This window comes from Carcharodon carcharias, chromosome 7 (genome assembly GCF_017639515.1).
Source record: "Carcharodon carcharias isolate sCarCar2 chromosome 7, sCarCar2.pri, whole genome shotgun sequence".
Lineage (NCBI taxonomy): Eukaryota > Metazoa > Chordata > Chondrichthyes > Lamniformes > Lamnidae > Carcharodon > Carcharodon carcharias.
The window spans coordinates 193,054,594-193,077,306 of NC_054473.1; the positions used below are offsets into that span (position 1 = coordinate 193,054,594).

General features: G+C 44.8%; 1 protein-coding gene across 1 annotated transcript in view; it reads right to left on the reverse strand.

Annotated features, from left to right (window-relative positions):
* Positions 1 to 22,713, reverse strand: part of tat (tyrosine aminotransferase) — a 101,538-nt gene that overhangs the window by 19,640 nt on the left and 59,185 nt on the right. Inside the window, exons 7-9 of the mRNA XM_041191718.1 lie at positions 20,074 to 20,212; positions 9,020 to 9,072; positions 7,659 to 7,811 (exon numbers count right to left, since the gene is read on the reverse strand). Coding sequence (XP_041047652.1) covers positions 7,659 to 7,811; positions 9,020 to 9,072; positions 20,074 to 20,212 — 345 coding nt within the window. The remainder of the gene's footprint in view (positions 1 to 7,658; positions 7,812 to 9,019; positions 9,073 to 20,073; positions 20,213 to 22,713) is intronic.

Consider the following 22,713-nt stretch of genomic DNA (forward strand, 5'->3'; position numbering starts at 1 on the left):
AGTATCCTAAATGCCTTCTTAATCACCTTATCTACCTGTCCTGCTACCTTCAGGGATCTGTGGATATGCACATCAAGGTCCCTCTGATCTTCAGTACTTTCCAGGGTCCTACCATTCATAGTGTAATCCCTCGCCTTGTTAGCCCTCCCCAAGTGCATTACCTCACACTTTTCCAGGTTGAATTCCATTTGACACTGCTCTGCCCACTTGACCAATCCATTGATATCCTCCTGCAGTTTACGGCTCTCCTCTTCACTAATTACCACCCTTTCAATTTTCATGTCATCTGTGAACTTCTTGATCATACCCCCTATATTTACGTCCAAATCATTTATGTACACCACAAACAGCAAGGGCCCCACCACCAAGCCCTGTGGAACCCCACTGGACACAGACTTCCAGCCACAGAAACAACCGTCTACCATCACCCTCTGTTTCCTGCCTCTTAGCCAATTTTGGATCCAACGTACCACTTTGCCTTGGATCCCCTGGGCTCTTACTTTCTGGACCAGTCTGTCATGAGGGATCTTATCAAAAGCCTTGTTAAAGTCCATGTAGATCACATCAAATGCATTACCCTCATCAACACTCCTGGTTACCTCCTCAAAAAATTCAATCAAATTTGTCAAACACGACCTTCCCTTAGCAAATCCATGCTGACTATCTCTGATTAATCCATGTCTCTCCAAGTGCAGATATATTCTGTCCCTCAGAATTCTTTCTAGTAACTTCCCCACCACCGAAGTTAGACTGGCTGGCCTGTAATTTCCTGGTCTATCCCTTCCTCCCTTTTTTAGTTATGGGACAACGTTAGCAGTCCTCCAGTCCTCTGGCACCTCACCTGTGGCCAGAGAGGATTTGAAAATTACTGCCAGGGCCTCTGATATCTCTTCCCTTGCTTCCCTCGACAACCTGAGATACATCCCTTCCAGGCCTGCAGATATATCCATTTTTAAGGCCACTAAACCTGCTAATACCTCCTCTCTCTGTCTGTTAATTTCCTTTAATATTTCACAGTTGTCCACCCTGATTTCTATACCTGCGTTGTCCTTTTCCATTGTGAAGACCGAGGCAAAGTATTCATTGAGGACCGTACCCACATCTTCCGGGTCCACACACAGATTATCTCTATGGTTCCTAATTGGCACTACTCTTTCCCTAGTTATTTACTTGCTCTTTATATATTTAAAAAATCCCTTTGGGTTTTGCTTTATTCTACCCACCAATACTTACTCATGTACTCTCTTAGCTTTCCCATTATCCTTTTCAAGCTCCCCTCTGCACTTTTTATACTCCTCTAGGGACTCTGCCGTATTGAGCACTTGGTATTTGTCAAAACCTCTTTTTTCTTAAAATTTATGTCCCTTGACATCCAGGGTTCTCTGGGCTTGGTCCCCCTCTTTGTCTTTACAGGAATGTATTTGCCCTGTACTCCCGCTGTTTCTTCTCTGAATGCCTCCCACTGCTGACACAATTTTATCTACAGGTAGCTGCTCCCAGTCCACTTGGGCCAAATCATATCTTATCTTAGTGAAATTAGCCTTTCTCCAGTTTAGAACTTTTTTTCCTGACCCAACTTTATCCTTTTCCATAATTATCCTAAATCTAACTGAGTTATAGGCACTATCTCCAAAATGCTCCCCATCTGATACACCTTCCACCTACATGGGCTCATTTCCAAATATTAGGTCCAGAACTGCCCCCTCCCTTGTTGGGCTTTCTACATACTGGCTAAAAAAGTTCTCCTGGATGCAATTTAAGAATTTTGCTCCCTCCCTAACTTGCACACTAAAACTATCCCAGTTAATATTTGGGTAGTTAAAACCCCTACTATTACTGCCCTATCATTCTTACACTTCTCTGAAATTTGATCACATATTTGATCCTCTATCGCTCCCTAACTGTTTGGGGGCCTATTGTACACACCCAGCAGCGTGTTTGCCCCTTTTGTGTTTTTTTACTTCTACCCATTTGGCCTCGTTTGATGATCCTTCCAAGATATCATCTTTCCTCATTGATATAATTGATTCCTTGATCAATATTGCGACCATGCCCCTCTTCTATCCCCCTCTCTATCTTGTCTGAATACCCTATAACCAGGAATGTTGAGCTGCCAATCTTGTCTTTCTTTTAGCCAAGTCTCGGTTATAGCTATGATCTCATACTCCCATGTGCCTATCTGTGCCCTCAGCTCATCTGTCTTATTCCTCCAGCTCCTTGCATTAAAATAAATTCCATTTAGCCTTGCTAAACTCACTTCTTTCTTATCTAGCCTATGTTTCCTCTGCCTTCCAGACTCACTTACTAGTGTTTTAACTTCTAATTCATCTCAGCTTCTCTCCCCTCTGAACTGCTTTTCATGATCCCATCCCCCTGCCAATTTAGTTCAAATCGACCCCAACAGCATTGGCAAACCTCCCTGTGAGGATGATGGTCCCGTTCCTGTTCAGATGTAACCCGTCCAACTTGTACAGGTCCCACCTCCCCGCGAAACAGTCCCAGTGCCCCAGGAATCTAAAACCCTCCCTCCTGCATCATCTCTCCAGGCACACATTCATCTGCTCTATCTTTCTGTTCCTATATTCACTACTGTGTGGCACTGGGAGTAATCTGGAGATTACTACCTTTGAAGTCCAGCTTTTCAATTTCCTGCCTAACTCCCTAAAGTCTGCTTGCAGGACCTCATTTCTCTATCCTCCTATGTCATTGGTCCCAACATGGATCACGACCTCTGACTGTTCACCTTCCCCCTTCAGAATGCCCTGCAGCCTTGACATCCTTGACCCTGGCACCGGGGAGGCAACATACCATCTTGGAGTCATGTCTACGGCCGCAAAAACGCCTGTCTACTCCCATCACTAACAAATCCCCTACCACTGTTGCCCTTCCACACTATCTTGAGGTGATATACCCGCTCTCTCCCCATACCCTTTGATGCATTTGGAGTCTAGTAATCTAGCTATTTCCTTCATAAATATATTCAGTGACTTGGCCTCCAGAGCCTTCTGGGTAGAGAATTCCACAGGTTCAACACCCTCTGAGATAAGAAGTTACTCCTCATCCTAGTCCTAAATGGCATGCCCCGTACCCTGAGAAGGTGGCCCCTTGTTCTAGACCCCGCAGCATCCCTGCTCCCAGTCTGTCCATCCCTGTCAGAATTTTATATGTTTCAGTGAGATCCCCTCTCATTCTTCTAAATTCCAGTGAATACAGGCCTAGTCGGCCCAATCTCTCCTCATTCGACAATCTGCCATCCCAGGAATCAGTCTGATGAACCTTCGCTGCACTCCCTCTATGGCAAGTATATCCTTTCTTAGGTAAGGTGACCAAACCGGCATACAATACTCCAGGGGCAGAATTTTTCACTTGGTGGGCGCGTGCCCGACCCGCTCGAGCTTGAAATAGCGTGCAATGATGTGGGCCAAGCGTGCCAATGTCAATGCGCAGTCGCACAATAGTTTGGTCGGCTGGCGCATGCTGGAGTCGGCAGTGCACCTGCCGATGATTAAAAGGCCTGTTAAAGCCAATACGTTATCAATGAAAGTAAATTTTTTGCTGCCTGTCCAATCTAACGGTTGGTGGGCAGGCAAAAAGGCCAAACAGCCTTTGCATTTTTTTAGAAACTTCATCCATGGGCGGGATGAGGTTCCTTAAAGCAAATAAAAATAAAATAAAAACTTTAATTTTTCATTAATAACACGAGTGACAGAGTCACATGAGGGGACATGATTTATTACATTTTTTTTATGTCTCCATCTCCCTGAGGCAGCTCTGTGCCTCCGGGAGATTGGGCAGTGCTCACTCACGTGTTTGGCCAGCTCGCCCTCCTCTCCCAGCCTGCACAGGCAGTGCTCAGCGCTGCCGCTTGCATTTCACGCTGGCCGGACCAATTCGTGAAATTGCGGTGCAGTGCCGATCGCAGGCAGCAGTCAGCTTCCTGACTGCCCCTGCCAAGCCCGCCCATCAAGGGCAAATTTCTGCCCCAGGTGTGGTCTCACCAAGGCCCTGTACAGCTGCAGTAAGACATCCTTGCTCCTGTACTCAAGTCCTCGCAATGAAGGCCAACATACCATTTGCCTTCCTAACTGCTTGCTGCACCTGCATGCTTCCTTTCATTGGTATACAAGGACACCCAAATCCCTTTGCATTGGGATAGATTCACAATCTATCACCACTTAAATGATACTCTGCCATTCCGTATTTCCTGTTGAATTGGATAACTTCACACTTATCCACGTTACACTGCATCTGCCATGTATTTCCCACTCACTCAACTTGTCTAAACCGTCTTGAAGCCTCTTAACATCCTCCTCATCTGTCACATTCCTACTAAGTTTCGTGCCATCAGCAAACTTGGAAATATTACACTAAGATAAAAGCAAAATACTGCGGATGCTGGAAATCTGAAACAAAAACGAAAATAGCTGGAAATACTCAGCAGGTCTGACAGCATCTGTGGAGAGGAATACAGTTAATGTTTCTGATGAAGAGTCAAACAGACTCGAAACATTAACTGTGTTCTTCTCTGCAGATGCTGTCAGACCTGCTGAGTTTTTCCAGCTATTTTTGTTTTTGTGTTGAAAATATTACATTTGGTTCCCTCATCCAAATCATTGATATATATTGTGAATAGCTGGGGCCCAAGCACTGATCCCTGTTGTACCCCACCAGTCACCGCCTGCCACTCCAAAAAGACCCATTTATTCCTTCTCTCTGTTTCTTGTCTGCTCAACCCATGCCAATATATTACCTCCAATCCCATGTGCTTTAATTTTATACACTAACCTCTTATTTGGGACTTTATCAAAAGCTTTCTGAAAATCCAAATACACCACATCCACTGATTCTCCTTTATCTATTCTCAAAAAACTTCAGTAAGTTTGTCAAACATGATTTTGCTTTTATAAATCCATGTTGACTTTGTCTAATCCTATTGACATTTTCTAAGTGCCCTGTTAATAAAACCTTTATAATAGACTCTAGCCTTTTCCCTAATACTGATGTTAGGCCAGCTGGGCTGCAATTCACTGTTGTCTCCCTCCCTCCTTTTTTAAATCGTGGGGTTACATTTGCCATCCTCCAATCTGCTGGGACTGTTCCAGAATCTATAGAATTTTGGAAGATGACAACCAATGCATCCACTATTTCCATGACCACCTCCTTTATACGCTAGGATGTAGATTATCAGTCCCTGGGAATTTATCAACTTTTAGTCCCATTATTTTCTCCAGCACTATTCTTTTGAGTAATACTAATTTCCTTCAATTCCTCCTTCTCAGTAGAACTTTGGGGCAGGATTTTGGGGTTGTTGGGTGGGTGGGCCCTGGAGTGGCCGGGAAATGAGCCACCACCTACAATTGGCCCCCAAATGCTATTTCACCTGCCGGATGGGGGCAGGAAGAAGGCAAGTGCTGACGTCAGTGTGTGTGCAGGGAAGTTGCGCAATGAACGCTCCCTGAAGATAGAGAGCTGAAGAATTTTAACAACAAAGATAAAGATTATGAAATTCTGAAAAAAATGTCCCACATAGGACTCACTCACATGAACATATAGTTAATAAAAATTCTGACGGAACATTTTTATTTTTTAAAATTAATATCAGAAACCTCATCGTGGGTGAGGTTTCCTCAAAAATCCAAAGGCCACCTGGCCAATTTGCCCGCCTGCCAACGTAATGTTGGACGGACAGTGAAAAATCGCACTTAATTAATACACTAATGGCCTTAACAGGTCTCTTAATTGTCGGTGGACGCGCTGCCAACTCTCATGCGTGCCTGCCACCCGTCGTATCGTGTGAGTGTGTGCAGACATTGGGACGTTCGCCCGACATCATTGCGCGCTATCTTACGCCTGCTTGTGTCAGGTGTGTGCCCACCCACAGGATGTAAAACTCTCCCTAGCATTTCTGGGAAGTTATTTGTGTCTTCCTCCATGAAGACAGAACTAAAGTAGTTGTTTAATTGCTCTGCCTTTTCCTTGTTCTCTATTATAAATTCTCCCACTTCAGACTGTAAGGGACCTACATTTGTCTTCACTAATCTTTTTCTTTTTACATACTTATGGAAGCTTTACAGTCTGCTTTTATGTTCCTTGCAAGTTTATACTCATACTCTAGTTTTCCCTTCTTAATCAATCTCTTGGTCCTCCTTTGTTGAATTCTAAACTGTTCCCAATCTGCAGGCTTGCTACTGATTCTAGCAAGTTTATATGACTCCTCTTTGGATCTAGTGCTATCCTTAATTTCTTTTAATAACCATGGTTGGGCCGCTCTTCCTGTTGTGTTTTTGTGGAATATATAACTGTTGCAAATGCATGCATTCATTCCTTCGGTATGAGCCATTGCCTACCTATTATCATGTCTTCTAGTGAAGTTCCCCAATCTATCATAGCCTCATTCCATTGTAGTTTCCTTTGTTTAGATTTAGGACCCTAGTTTCAGATCGGACTACTTCATTTTCCATCCTAATGAAGAATTCTGTCAAGTTATGGAAGCTCGCCCACCAACAGTTAAGTGGGCAATTAAGCCCCTTAACGGTGCAATCAGCAGTGAATTTACATGGCGGATGGATGGCAGGTGGCATTCGCAGTTTTGCTCAAACCTTGATCCAGAACGGGTTGAAATTTCCGTAGGGAAATAAAGTAAAAAGAGATACCTGGGTACAGGTTTTTTATGAGGTACTTTCAGGAACTTGATTGTGCTCCATGAACATACTTTGCAGCATTTTTGTTGTGTCTTTTAGTCTGTGGAGGTCTGCAGCTCCTTGGAGCAGCTGTCTGCCTTCAGGGAGCTCTCTTGAAGTGCTCGCCCTCGGTTACGTTAGTGCCTGGCTCTTCCCACCCCCACCCAGCAGCGCTGAGTATTTTAGCCAGTGTGAAATTGCGGTCGGGAGCCAATTGCAGCCGGAGGACCATTTCCCATCCACTCCCAAGCCCGCCAATCACATACATCCAACGACGGAAAAATTCAGGCCAAAGCCTGACAGATTGGATACAATGCATCACACAAAGGAAAAGCTCCTTTTACATTGAACAGAATTGGAATCATCTCATTTCTTTGCAACTTTCATTCTGTGCTGAACTGAACATCAATGTTAGAACGCTCGTAGAAGATTCTAATAAATTTCGTTGGGACTATAAGAAGGTAATATTAACACTGCAGTAAAAAAAAATCCACAGGTTACATTTCTGATTATGTTCGATCTCTCTTGGTTTATAAATCCTCAAAGCGAAATAATTAGTCATTAAATGACTTAACTTGCTTTCCTAGCTCAATAATAAGTAAGAATGAGCTGATTAAAATATACCCTTTTATTCCTTACTCCTCATGTTGTTACCTAGATTCTCCATAAATTAATCTATTTATTCCTCTTACCCACTCCCTGTGGTAGTGAGTCCCTGACCCACTCTCTGGGTAAGAAAGTTTATCCTGAATTTCCTGTTTGCTCCTGTCTTACAGTAGTTTAAGACAAGGATTATGTTTGGCTCCCAATAATATTTCCTATTGACCCTCAACTACTGATTGGTCAGTTTCCTAGTGACCCTTGCCTATTGATTGGTTGGTTTCGTAGTAGCCCTAACTCCTTGTGACCATTGTTTACTGATTTATTAGTTCCCCAGTGACTCATCAACTGATCAGTCAGCTTCCTAATGAGACTCACCTCTCTGCTAAAGATATTGTTTCGGTCGTGAATGAGAATCCAGCCCATTCGCCAGCCAGGTACAAGCCACCGTTTGGCCAGACCACCACAGGACAGGATGGGGACACTGCTGCTCAGAGAGCTAAGGGCGATGAACTTGCACTCTGGGAAGACCTGGAGAATACACAGATCGTTGGTTGGAGACCATGTTAATAGAAAGTGTTTAAATTCATTCCATAAAATTAGGCAATGAGGAGAGTATAAACATTTTGGAATAAAGGTGAATTAGGATTGCACCATGCATGAACCTAGAGACTGTCCTAGATCAACCTCAAACCCAGACTGCACTAGGCTGTCAGCAAGGAGGAGAATGAAGGATAAAGTGTGCTACAAAGTGGGCTATGTATATACCAGGCCTTTTATACACTCCGGCCTATGTATATACCAGGCCTATTATACACTCTGGCCTGTGTATATACCAGGCCAATTATACACTCTGGCCTGTGTATATACCAGGCTTATTATCACACTCTGGCCTGTGTATATACCAAGGTTCTTGTCGCACAAAGTGCTGCACATGTACCAAGGCTATTGTTGCATCAAAGCAACTGTCTAAACCCATTTATCTGTTGTGTGCCAATGAGAACGACTCAGTAGGAGTGTTTGACTCTTAGAAGGGCAACATGTGGGAGTCTGGATCTGATCCCAGCTCACTACAGATGCAGCCATACAGCATTACTTGAGGAAGGATATAAAGCATTAGAAACAGTTCAGTGAAGATTCACTTGACTGATTCCTCAGATTAAGGGGCTATTTTGTGAGGAAAGGGTGATCAGATTGAGATTGTATCCATTGGAGTTTAGAAGAATGAGAGGTGATCTCATTGAAACATGTAAGATTCTGAGGGGACTTGACAGAGTGGATGCTAGGAGGATGTTTCCCCTTGTTGGGGAGTCTAGAACTAAGGGATCCAGCTTAGAAGTTAGCAGTCTCTCGTTTAGGACCGAGATGGGGAGATTTTTTTTTCTCTCAGGAGGTTGTTAGTCTGTGTAATTTTCTTCCCTAGACAGCAGTGGAGGAGGGTCATTGTATATTTTTAAGGCCGAGTTAGAAAGATTCCCGACTGATAAAGGAGTCATTGGGTGTAGGGGACAGACAGGAATGTGGAGTTGAGGCCACAATGAGATCAGCCATGATTTTATCAAATAGTGGAGCAGGTTGGAGGGGCTGAGTGGCCTATTCTTGCTCCAAAGTCGTATGTTCCTATGTTCATGAGTAAGTGGGTATGTGTACGGCAAGAGATAGACTGCTATCTATTACAATTTCAAAGTGCAATCTTAGTACATATGTTCCTAAGATCCGATTCCCTCAACTTTTCTCACCATATCTCCATAGATTTCATCAGCCAGGATTGGAAGGTAATTTCTTGCTGCAACTGAAAGAGGAACAAACCTGAGCATCAAATGTTACAGCTAATGGAGGAAATTTACAGTTAAACAGTAAATATTTTTCAAAGTTATTTAAAAAAAAATTATATTTCAATTTCTGCTGACTCCCAAACCACCCACTCTGAGTCTCCCTATCTCAAATCCCCCAACTCACCCTTCATGGGGCCCCACTCTCCCAGTCCCCTTCCTGTCTCTAATGATCCCTCATATAGTTCCTAAAGACCCTTGACTCTGCATATTTCCTCACTAAAGCTATCAAACTGGGAAAAGAGAGAAATCTGCCTCTGAGAATTTCCAACCCAAAACTGCTGACCCCAGCCACCCCTTCGCCTCCCCAGCACCCCACCAACAACCACCATACAGAATGATGTAGAACAGAAAACCATTCAGCCCTTTGAATTTTGCCTTCTCTTTGAAAGAGCTATCCAATTTGTCCCACTCACATGCTCTTTCTCCATAGTTTCCCAATTCTCTTTTGAAAGTTATCACTGAATCTGTTTCCACTGCTCTTTCAAGCAGTGCGTTCTCGATCACAACAACTCATTGTTGTTACAATCCCAGCTGATGTTAGTACTGGACAAGTCAGATCCCAGAGTGAAACCTGGCTTGATAGATCCTAATTTTTACTTTTTTAAAAACTGTGGAGGCAAGTAACTGAACAAATTCTCAGGAGTCTGATGAACTTTTAACACCAAGAGTAAAACATTTATTAAACAAGAAAAATGAACGACATTACACCAGACAAAAAAGTTGGAAAAGATCTCAATACAAACACAAAAAAATGATTCAAATATTCACGATACCTTCATCCCAGCTATATCTTTACAGATACATACAAATTCGGAAAAATAAAACAATTTACCATGGCCAGGACTTTTAGGATGGCAGTTTCCCTTCCCGCTATCTGAAAAACACACCCCCGCTGACACTGCCTGCCCCTCAGCAATCTCACGCTCCAATGAACATTAATTGGCAGGAGGCAGGACTTCCATCCCTCACACGGGATGAACTCCTGTGTTAGAGAGCTATCGGCCAATCATCTAGTCCATCAGAAGCTGCAGTGCGCATTGTTGAGGTTGCAATCAGTCCCCAGAGCCAAAGTCCCACCTTGGGGGGTTGCGAGGTGAGGTTGGTGGTGGACAGAGGGAGATTGGGGTGTTGGCGGAGAGGCTGGGTGGGAAGGTTACCAGATGTTAAAGGGGAGGACACCTAATGTTAAAAAGGATGGAGTCGATTCCGCCCCTTCCCACCATGATCTGAACCCCATTTTTATTTGGGCATCCCCCATACCTTGGAGCTCCTCCCGCCAGCCTGAAAATTGAGGCTGGATGGGAAATGGCCCTTAAGTGATCAATAATGGACCGTTTAAGGGATTCAACTGGGGCAAGGGAGGGCCGGTCAGCTGTGGCCTCTCCCACTCCAGTACAAAATTGCAGAGAGGTCAGGGTGGGTGGAAGCCAGCGGGAAGCTCATCCAAGGAATTTTATGCTCAGCCCCCACCTACTAAACCACCAAAGGGGGAAGTGTAAAATTCTGCCCTGACGGTGGCAGGAGAGGTTGAGAGAGTGGTAAATAAAGCATACTGTATCCTAGGCTTCATTAATAAGGGCATGGAGTACAAAAGCAAGGAAGTTATGTTAAACTCGTATAGAAGACTAGTTCAGCCTCAACTGGAATATTGTGTTCAGCAACTACAGGCCGGTTAGTTTTACCTTGGCGGTGGAGAAGCTTTTTGACATGAGAATCCGAAACAAAATTAACTGTTACCTGGAGAAATGTGGATTAATTAAGGAAAGACAGCATGGATTTGCTAAGGGCAATACCTTCTCTTTATTAATTTTTAATCCATCCAGTACCTCAACTATCTCCCCTGTCACTATGACTTTGGCAGCATCTTCTTGGAATGGCTAGACACCTGGCAGGTAAAATTTAATACAGAGATATGAAGATGTACTTTTAGGACAGAATATTGCCATCAGCGTGCGGGGCAGGCCTGACACGCCAACAAGCAAAATGACGCAGGATGACATCAGGCGTGTGTCCCGATGTCATCGAGCGTCATCTCAATATTTCATTCGGCAGGCATGTGCCAGAGGCGGCTGCGCATTCGCCAAACTGTCAACGGCTTATTAAAGCCATTAAAAAAGTAATTAAACTTGTTAAGAATGCTGCCTGTCCAACTTTAAGGTTGGCGGCAGGCCAAGAGCCCAAGTGGCCCTTGCGTTTTTCAGGAAACTTCATCCACAGATGGGATGAGGTTTCCTAAAGCTTTTATAAAATAAATAAATAAAACTTCCTAACTTCACAAACATGTCCCAGCTCATATGACACTGTCACATGAGGGGGACATGTTTAAATACATTTTTACTTTATTTATTCAAAAGTTTTCTAATTCATTCAATCTCCCTGAGGCAGCTCCATGCCTCAGGGAGATTGCTGTCCTCTTTCCCACGCATGTGCAAAACAGCGCAGGCCCCTACTCTCCCTCCTCCCCCCTCTACTGGCATGCACGTGAAAGAGCGCAGAAATCTCCCTGAGGCACAGAGCTGCCACAGGGAGATTAATTTCATAATGAGAACTTTAAATAAAGAAGGTGAAAAATCATTTACTCATGTCTCCTCATGTGACAGCATCACATGAGCTGCGACATGTTTTTGAAATGTTCGAAAATTATTTATTAATGTAATAAACCCTTCATGAAACCTCATCCCACCCATGGATAAGGTTTCATGAAAAATGTGAAGGCTGCTTGGGCTCTTCACCTGTCTGCCAACCTTTGCCCTGTCAATTTCTTTAATTAGTTTATTAATGGCCTGAACAGGTCTTTGATAGTTCGGTGGGTGTACTGCTGACTCCGGTATGTGCCTGCCGAATGGAAGATTGGAATGACGCGTGTGATGTCAGGACGCATGCCCAACGTCACTGTGCATCATTTTACACATTGGCATGGGGTTCCTACCCCTGCACGCCAAACAGAAAATTCTCCCCATGATAAACCTGTATAACCGGAGTCTTCTGTCCAATTCTGGACACCATACTTTAGGAAGGATGTGAATGCGTTAGAGAAAGTGCAGAAAAGATTTATGGGTGGAACGTTTTGCTTGGTGGGCGGGTCTGGCCTGCTCGAGTGTGAAATGACACGCAGTCGGAGTTGGCAGCATGCCCGCTGACAATTAAAAGGCCTGTTAAGGCCCTTAAGTAATCAATTAACTTAAATTTTTCACTGCCCATCCAATCTAATGTTGGTGCAGACTTGATGGGCCGAAGGTCCTCTTCTGCACTGTGATTCTGTGATTCTAATGGTTGGCAGGCAGGCGAAAAGGCCAAATGGTGGGATGAGGTTTCCAAAAACAAATAAAAATAAAAGTTTTAAAATTGAATTAATAACTTGTCCCTGCTCATATGACAGAGTCACGTGAGGAGACATGTTTTATTACATTTTTATTTTCGTTATTTTCTTTTTTTACAAGACTTCATTTTTCTGAGGCAGCTCTGCACCTCAGGGAGTTATAAAGCATTCACTTGCACCCATGTACCAAGTTGGCGCCTGGCCCATTCGCCATCCTCCCCCGACCTCCTGCACAGGCAGCGCTGCTGCTCGTGTTTCACGCTGGGCAGGCCTTAATTGACCCACCAGTGTGAAACCGCGGTCCAGTCCTGATCATGGGTGGCAGTCAGCTTCCTGACCACCCTCGCCTCTCCGCACCAAGTCCATCCACCAAGGGCAAAATTCTGCCTTATGAGAATAATTCCAGAGATAAAACACTTCAGTTTTGTGGATAGGTTGATCTCTTTAGAGAAGATTGAGAGGAAATTAGGTAGAAGTCATTGAGTTTCACAGCACAGAAAGAGGCCCTTTGGCCCATTGTGTCAGATTTGTTATGAATTAATTGAATTTAAATTCCACCAGCTGCTGTGGTGGGATTTGAACCCATGTCCCCAGAGCTTTAGCCTAAGCCTCAGGAGTACTAATTTAATAACATTACTACAAAGCCAACATAGTTTAAACCACCTCCAGAGGTCTCCAGCATCACAGATGCCAGCCTTCAGCCAATTTGATTCACTCAACGTGATATCAAGAAATGGCTGAAGCCACCGGATACTACAAAGGCTATGGGCCCGGACAATATTCCGGCAATAGTACTGAAGACTTGTGCTCCAGAACTTGCCGCACCCCTAGCCAAGCTGTTCCAGTACAGCTACAACACTGGCTTGTTCCCGGCTATGTGGAAAATTGCCCAGGAATGTCCTGTACACAAAAAGAAGGACAAATCTAACCCGGCCAATTGCTGCTCCATCAGTCTACTCTCAATCATCAGTAAAGTAATGAAAGGGGTCATCAACAGTGCTATCAAGCAGCACTTGCTTAGCAATAACCTGTTCACTGACGCCCAGTTTGGGTTCCAACAGGCCCACTCAGCTCCTGACCTCATTATAGCCTTGGTTCACACATGGACAAAAGAGCTGAACTCCCAAGGTGAGGTGAGAGCGACTGCTCTTGACATCAAGGCAGCATTTGACAGAAAGTGGCATCAAGGAGCCCTAGCAAAACTGGAGTCAATGGGAATCAGGGGGAAAACTCTCCACTGTTTGAAGTCATACCTATCACAAAGGAAGATGGTTGTGGTTGTTGGAGGTCAGTCATCTCAGCTCCAGGGCATCACTGCAGGAGTTTCTCAGGGTAGTGTCCTCGACTCAACCATCTTCAGCTGCTTCATCAATGACCTTCCTTCCACCATAAGGTCAGAAGCAGGGATGTTCACTGATGATTGTACAATGCTCAGCACCATTCGTGACTCCTCAGTTACTGAAGCAGTCCATTTCCAAATGCAGCAAGACCTGGACAATATCCAGGCTTAGCCTGACAACTGGCAAGTAACATTCGCGCCTCACAAGTGTCAGGCAATGACCATCTCCAACAAGAGAGAATCCAACCATCGTACCTTGATATCCAATGGCATTACCATATCTGAATCCCCTACTATCAACATCCTGGAGGTTACCATTGACTAGAAACTGAACTGGACTAGCCATATAAATGCTGTGGCTACAAGAGCAGGTTAGAGGCTAGGAATAGTGCAATGGGTAACTCACCTCCTGACTCCCCAAAGCCTGTCCACCATTTACAAGGCACAAGTCAGGAGTGTGATGGAATACTCCCCACTTACCTGGATAAGTATAGCTTCCACAACACTCAAGAAGCTTGACACCATCCAGGACAAAGCAGCCCACTTGATTGGCACCACATCCACAAACATTCACTTTTTCCACCACCAACACACAGTAGCAGCAGTGTGTACCATCTACAAGATGCACTGCAGAACTTCACCAGTGCTCCTTCGACAGCACCTTCCAAACCCTCGACCTTTATCATCAACAGCAGCAGACACATGGGAACACCACCACCTGGAATTTCCCCTCCAAGTCACTCACCATCCTGACTTGGAAATATATCACCGTTCCTTCACTGTCACTGGGTCAAAATCCTGGAACTCCCTCCCTAACAGCACTGTGGGTGTACCTACACCACATGGACTGCAGCGGTTCAAGAAGGCAGCTCACAACCACCTTCTCAACTAGGGATGGGCAATAAATGCTGGCCCAGCCAGCGAAGCCCACATCCTGTGAATGAATTTAAAAAAAACTGGATACCAATTAAATTCTAAAAAAAGGGAATAGAAATTTATTTTAGATCATGGATGGACAGTGGAGACCTGTAGCTTGCAATACTTTCATCATGTGGAATTTCAGGACAATTCATGTGTCTTGGGGCACCAAGTGTGCAGCAAGTGTCTCCAGCGGCTTGAGCCTGGGCTCAGGAATTCCGAGTTTGAGGTGGAGCTGGAATCACTGCAGAGCATTAGGGAGGATGAGAGTTTCTTGGATTATACATTCCAGGAGGTGCTCACCCCACAGGTTGTGAGAGTTCAAGGTGACAGATGGGTGGCCATGCGAAAAAAACTATGAAGAGGCGGGAGGTACAGGTGTCCTTAGGACTTGTGCCACTCTCAAACTGGTTATATTACTGGAATAGTAATTCAGAGCCCGAGTCTAGTGCTCTGGGGACATGAGTTCAAATCCCACCATGGCAACTGGGGGAAGTTAAATGCAATTAATTAATAAAATGGAATAAAATGTTTGTATCAAAAATAATGATCCTGAAAGAACGTGATTGTTGTAAAAACCCTTCTGGTTCACTAATGTCCATTAGTCTAGTCTATGCGTGACTCCAGGCCCACAGCTATGCAATTGACTCTCACCTGACCTGACCTGAAATGACATAGCAAGCCACTTAGTTGTATCAAACTGCTGTAGAAGAAAGTACTGTGATGTTGCAATGCCACATGGAGTACAGTGTTTCTAGCAAGTGGCTCACCACCACCTTCTCAAGGACAATTAGGGTTGAGCAATTAATGCTGGCTTTGCCTGCAACCCTCAAATTCTGAGAACAATAATAAAAAATACGATGCATATGAGGTAAATTCTTCAAGCAAGAACCAGGCCAAAAAATACGATAAGTTGAGAAGGGAGATGATGAAAAGGAAACTAAAACTGGCAACGAGAAAATGAGAATAGAATGGCAGTTAACATAAAAGATAACCTAAATCCTCTCCTGCCATGTAAATAGTAAGCAGGTAGCAGGAGGTGGGGGTGGGTCCAGTTAGGGGCAAAGAGGGTGGATGTTGCTAGTAATGCACTGAGGCCTTCATTAGGGACCAACCCTGGAGAGAGGAAAGGTGGGGGGGCAGGATTGGGATCACAGGGAGCGGGTCGCCGGCTAGAATTGCGGGGGAGAGTCTGATGCAAAGCAGGGGGTGACTTTCAATGGTTTCCTCCCTTCCCAATATCAGGTCCCTTGATTGAGCACAGTCTGTCAATGATGGACACCCCACCATCTTCATGAGGCCGCAGGGGAGCCTGACAGACTTTGCTGGGTGGTTTTCGGGTGGCATGGGAGGCCTGTGTGAGTCCATTTACATCCCTGAGCCATCATAAATCCAAGTGGACCTAGGAATAATTGGTCTCAAGTAGCTCATTAATGAGGCTAATTGCCTTCAGGTGGGATTCCCATTTCAGGCCTTTCCCGCTCCTCACTAAATTCGGGACACTTTTCCTGCTGCTGGGAATTGGATGCAGGCATCCTCCCCATTCTCCTAGCATTATTCCTCCTTAGCCTCTGCCATCATGTCTGCTTCAGTGTGTTCCATTAAATTGCACCCATTGAGAGAGTGATTAGCAAAGCATCTGGGATCTTTGGCTTCAAAAAATTAAGGCATTGAGTACAAAAACAGGGACATTATGCTGAACCCTCATACTCCTTTGGTTAGGTCCCAACTAGAGTATTGCATCCAGTTCTGGTCATCACATTTTAGGAAGGGTGTGAGGGTCCTTGGGAAGGGTCAGAGGAGATTTAGCAGAATGGTTCCAGGGATGAGGGATTTTAACTACAAGGTTAGGTTGGAGAAGCTGGGGTTGTTCTCCTCGGAGCAAAGGAGATTAAGGGGATATTTGATGGAGGTGTACAAGTGATGACAGGTAAGGTAGACAAAGAAAATCTGCTCCCATTGGCTGATGATACAAGGATCAGGGGACATGAATTTTCAGCTAAAGATGCAGGGGGATGTGAGGAAGAAGTTTTTACGCAGCGAGTGGTAATGACCTGGAATTCACTGCCCACGAGGGTGATAGAAGCAGAAACAATGAATGATTTTAAAAGGAAATTGTATGGACACTTGAGGGAAATAAACTTGCAGAGCTATGGGGATAGACTGGGGAGATAGGACTAAATGTATTGCTGTACAGAGAACAAGCATGGATTCAATAGGCTAAAAGGTTTCTTTCTGCACCGCAATAACACTAGCTTCTATGATCTATGAGTAGACAGACTTAAACTGTTGGCAGAGGGTGGAGAACCAGAGACATAGATTTAAGTAAGTCTTTGGAACTCTCTTCCTCAAAAGGCGGTGGAAGCAGAGTCTTTGAATATTTTTAAGGCAGAGCCAGATAGATTCTTGATTAACAAATGGGTGAAGGTTATCGGGGGTAGGTGGAAAGTTACAATCAGATCAGCCTTGATCTTATTGAATGGCAGCACAGGCTCGAGGGGCCGAGTGGCCTACTCCCACTCCTAATTCACATGTTCGTATGTACGTTTGCTCGTATGTGTCGAGGAAAATATTTTATCCACGATGATTGTATAGGATCCAGAATATAACAACTGAGAGTGTTGTGAGTGCAGATGCAATCAGAGTTCTCAAAAGGAAATTGGATGAGTACCTGAAGATTAAAAATGTGCAGGGCCAACAGTTCTTTATTATGATGATGAGGTTTGATAGGCTAGAAGGGGGATGATTTCCTTTGGTGGAGCATGGGGGGTTGAGGGGGCGGAAATCCAGAACAAGACAGCCATAATCTTAAAATTAGAGCTGAGCCATAAAAGGGTGATGTCAGCAATCACTGCTTCTCATAAAGGGTAATAAAAATTTGAAACTCTCTCCCCCAAAAGGCTGCTGAGGTTGGGGATCAACTGAACATTTCAAAACTGAGGTTGATGGACATTTGTTAGGCAGGGATATTATTGTTGATTCTTTTCCCAAAATAAGCTCGTTATCAGTCTTGGCAAATTGGTAGCACTTTCTCCTCTGCACATGGGTTGAGGTCCTATTAATCTTGAGACATGAGCATATAATACAGGCGAACAATTCAGGGCAGTACTGATGGAGTGTTTCACTGTTGGAAGGTCAGTGCTGAGGGAGCATTGCACTATTGAAGACACAGGCTGGGATTTTCCGTGCCCACTGGCATCGGACGTATTTGGTGGCGTCGGCGGACAATATGGCGAGAAGGCCAAAAACCGGTTTCATGATGTCGTGAAAACATTTTGTGTTTGTCCGCTCAGCCTGCTGATGGAGGGCCACATTCCCTGCCATCAGATGTCGAGAACATCATTGTAACACATCAGCTTATCATTATAAGGCCAGCCAGCCCGTCGAACTCATCCCCCCCACACTGGGTCGTCCGCCCACGTTGGCGGGAAAACACACTAACATGTTTCACAATGGCATATATAAGGCATGCAGTTGGCGAGCTGCACTTCACTCGGGACTTCAATGTTTGTTTGCCTACCTTGCTTCAGTCAGCATCAGGTCATCAGTGCCAGGCTTCACAGGCAGCACCACATCACTTTTAGGGGGGCTGATGGGTGGTCTCTACCTACCAGACCCGCCATAAGACGGGGGAGGCTTTTCAATGGCTACAGGGCTAGGGCTTTCCTGGGGAAGGGGGAGAAGTGGCCTCAGGCAAGGGAAGAGGCTGCAGGGCGAGGGTTGTACTGGGGAAGGGGGGGTATCCCAGGGTGTGTGTGGAGACACATGTTGATCTATGCAAGTGGCCTCAAGATGGTGAGGGCTGAGGAGGCAGTCTCCAGAGGAGATGAGGCCAGATGGACATGTGAGGGTGTGTGTGTGAGAATGGGTGGTGATGTCTCTTGAGCTGGCAGTGAGTGAGATGCCGGTGAATGTGTGATGGGCTTGAGTGTGAGTTTAGAGTGGATGAGACGGTTGCCTTACCCTGGCTGCATGGATGAGATCATTCATCCTCTATCTGCACTGGATGGCCAATCTCTCCTGTACAACGTTGGCACTGATCACCACTGCCATTGCCTACCAAGCTGTGGTGGTAATGTAGCTGCCCCTCCTGCGGCCGGAGTGGGGGTAGAATACATCACAGCGAGCCTCCACGGCATCTAAAAGGTGCTCGAAGGCTGCAGTCTTCTTGTCTTTTCTGGGCCATGTCTTCTTTGCTGCAGTCCTGGGCTGGAAGCACTGAGCGCGGCTGTACTTTAAATGTGGTGCCTGGCGTAATGAAGCAGTGAGGTAATGGTGTGGCAGGCAAATCGGAGCCCACTCACTTTGGAAACAGCGTGTATCCCGGGAATGCATACTTAATTAATGCGGCGGGTTTGGGACAAAACGGCGTGAAAAGCCGCCATTGTGGCCAGCGGGTAAAATGTCGATTTTCCTGCCCACTACTACACTAGTACAAATCTGGGATGATTCCACCACAGTGCTGAGGCAGGGTTGCATTTTGGAGGGACAGTATTGAGGTAATGTTGGACTGTTGGAAGGGCAATACTGAGAGGACAGTGCACTGTCAGAACTTCCAAGATGGTAGACCAAGGTTTTATCTGTCCCTCTCAGGTGAATGAAAAAGATCCCATGGGACTATTCAAAGAAAAGCAGGGAAGTTCCCCTCACTGTTCTGACCAATATTTATCTCTCAACCAGCATCGCTAAAGGGAAATCAGGTTTTCTGATCATTATCCCATCGCTGTTTGTAGGATCTTGCTATGCGTAAATTAGCTTCTGTGTTTCCTACAGTGACTACACTGAGGTTGTGAAAGGCATATGAATGCAAATGATCTCTTTCTCTACATATGACACCCAAAATGGACACAATATCCTAACTGTGGCCAGATTGGCGACTAAAACAGGTTTCACTTTACATCTTGGCTTTTGCATTCCAGACTTCATTTCTAAAAGCAACAGCCTTATTTTTAAAGTTTTGTGCATCCAAACTTTAAATCTCTCTAGTCCTTTTAAAACATTATTCAATATATATTTCCTCTCTTTACTGCTTCTTTCAAAATACATCACTTAACATGTCTTAGCATTAAGATCCATGCAACATCCATCTATTCAATCCACTAATTTACAGTTTTCTGAGGTTGCTACAGCGTAACTGCAAACCCTGTTGTTATGCACTCTGCAAGTTTGTTATTGTGTCCCTTCTGCCATACCACAACTTGTGGGAGAGCAAATGAAACTTTCTTTGTATCAAATATATACTGTCCATCAAGAGATCCTCATGTCTGGTATTTTCCCATCATTCATAGACAGCTCTCTCAAGTCATCCCCAGTGACAAACCCGACTTCTATCCATAGGCACTGGCCCCTAGGTTTGAAAAATGTTCAAATTGTTGTACTAACCAGTGAGAATCTTTTGAAGATGGGATTTACTGAACACAGAGCCACAAGGATTAGAGGGGTTGTTCACAACGATGCAGGCAGTTTCATCATCAATCAATGCTTCCATTTGTTTCAGGTCAATTTCCCATGATCTTTCTGGCTGCAATCAGTCAAAAGAAAATGACAATCAATTTCTCAGCATTTAATAACATAAAGCGAGTGTGAATAGGCACAGTATACAGCATGGCACAATAGGCACAAATACCAAAACTGATTAACAGCATAATTGTCTGCCATTTACGTGGCCCGTCCAATCTTATGGTTGGTGGATGGGTGAATCGGATCAGGTGGCCTTTACATTTTTCATCAAACCTCATCCAAGGGTAGGATGAGGTTTCCATTATTGAATAAAATAAAAATAGAAATCTGTGGACAGAATTTTTATAATCGATATGTTCAGGTGCCTGATAGTGATGCTTGGATATTTTTTTCCTGATTTTAAAAACTTTATTTCCTGGGTTTCAGGTCTTCAGTTCTCTGAGGCTGCTCTCTACCTTCAGGGAGCTTTCTGTCAGGGCTTGCCCAGGCCTGCGTTGATGTCATCGCCTGCCCTCCTCTCGCCCCCACCCTGGCAGTGCTGAACTTTTCAGTGTGTGCTTCAAGCTGGCTGGCCATTAATTGGCTAGCCAGCGTGAAATTGCAGGCGGGGGCCGATTGCAGTCGGTGGTCCGTTTCCTGGCTGCTCCTGGGCCTGCCTATCGAACTGAAAATTCAGGCCAATATGTGCATAACCCACAGTACACACAGTATATGGAATAAGACATAGTACACACAATACATGGAATAACATACTGTACATGCAATATAACAATATAACCCAGAGTACAAGCAATTATGTATGGGCAACAAACGCTGGACTTTCCAGCAACACTGATATTCCATGAAAGAATAGAAAAAAGGAATGGGGAGGGGTGGTGTCGACTGGATAGTGCAGTCCTGGGAAGTATGCAGGGACAGGGGGCCTGGGCTTCATGTACGTGGCTCTTTGGTGTTGGGTGGGCCATGTTGGGAGGACCGATGGGGCAGTGTGTGGGATCTTGGGCTTCATGGATGGAGGGTTGAATGCAGTGGCAGGGGAGCTGTGCTGACCCTGTACAGAGCTCTGGTTGGGCCACAGCTGGAATGTTGTGTCTGCTTCCAATCACTGGGAGGGATTTGGGATTCTTGTGAGGGCACAAGGGAGGTTTGCTGGGCTGGTTCCAAGGATGAGGGATTTAAGCTACAAGGTTAGGTTGGAGAGGCTGGGGTTGTTCTTCTTGGAGCAAAGGAGATTGAGGGGAGATTTGATAGAGGTCTACAAGATTCTGACAGGTTCAGATAAGGTAGACAAAGAAAAGCTATTCCCATTAGCTGATGGTACAAGGACTAGGTGGCACAGATATATTTCTTATAAAGCATATTATACAGCATATATTGTGGGTTATTCCTTCAACTGGGTTTTCTTTATAGCGTCATTTTGCATTGACGGAGGCCATTCAGTCTATCAAGTCCACACTGGCTCTTTGGAGCAATGCAATCAGTCCCATTCCCCACTCTACCCCCATTTCCCTGTAAGTGTACTTCATTCAAATGCCCATTGGATTTCTTTTTGAACTTATTCATCATCTGCCTTTCCATCACCTTGATGGGCAGTGAGTTCTAGGTCATTACAATTATTGTGTAAAAAAGTTCTTCCTAACATCCTCCTCATCTCTTGCCCAAACCCTTAAATATGTGACTTCTAGTCCCTGTGCCATCAGCCAATGGGCATATCCAGCCTGAACCATTCTGGTAAATCTCCTCTGCTCCTTTCAAGGACCCTCAAATCCTTCCTAAAGTGTGGTGACCAGAACTGGATACAATACTCTAGTTGTGGCCTAACCAGAGTTTATAATGGTTCAGCATAGCTTCCCTGCTTTTGTACTCAATGCCTCTATTTTTGAAAACCAGGATCCCATATGTTTTGCTAACCACTCTCTCAATATGTCCTGCATCCTTCAATAATCTATGCACATGCACCCCCTCAGTCTCACAGTCCCCCTGTCCCTCACACTCTTTAGCACAGTGTCATTAAGCCTATATTACCTCACCTTATCCCTTCTGCCATAATGCATAACCGCACACTTCTCTGCATTAAATTCCATCTGCCACTTGTCTGCCCATTCTGCTAACCTATCTATATCCTGTCACATCAATTGGTATTTTCATCACTGTTTGCCATTCCCCAAAGTTTGGTATCACTGGTACATTTTGAAAATGTATTCTGTATTCCAATATCCAAGTCAGTACTGCTTCCCCAATGATTGTAATTTCACCAAGTTCCCCTTTCCCACCTCCTGATTTACAGCTATTACTGTTAGTGTTTCTTGTATCCTCTGTAGTGAAGACAGAAGCAAAATATTTGTTCATTTAATTTGCCATTTCCTTATTATCTACTATTAACTCCCCATTAACACTCTCTAGAGGACCAACGCTCACTTTACTTTTTATCTATTCATTCATGGGATGTGGGCTTCGCTGGCTGGGCCAACATTTATTGCCCATCCCTAGTTGCCCTTGAGAAGGTGGTGCTGAGCTGCCTTCTTGAACCGCTGCAGTCCATGTGGTGTAGGTAAACCCACA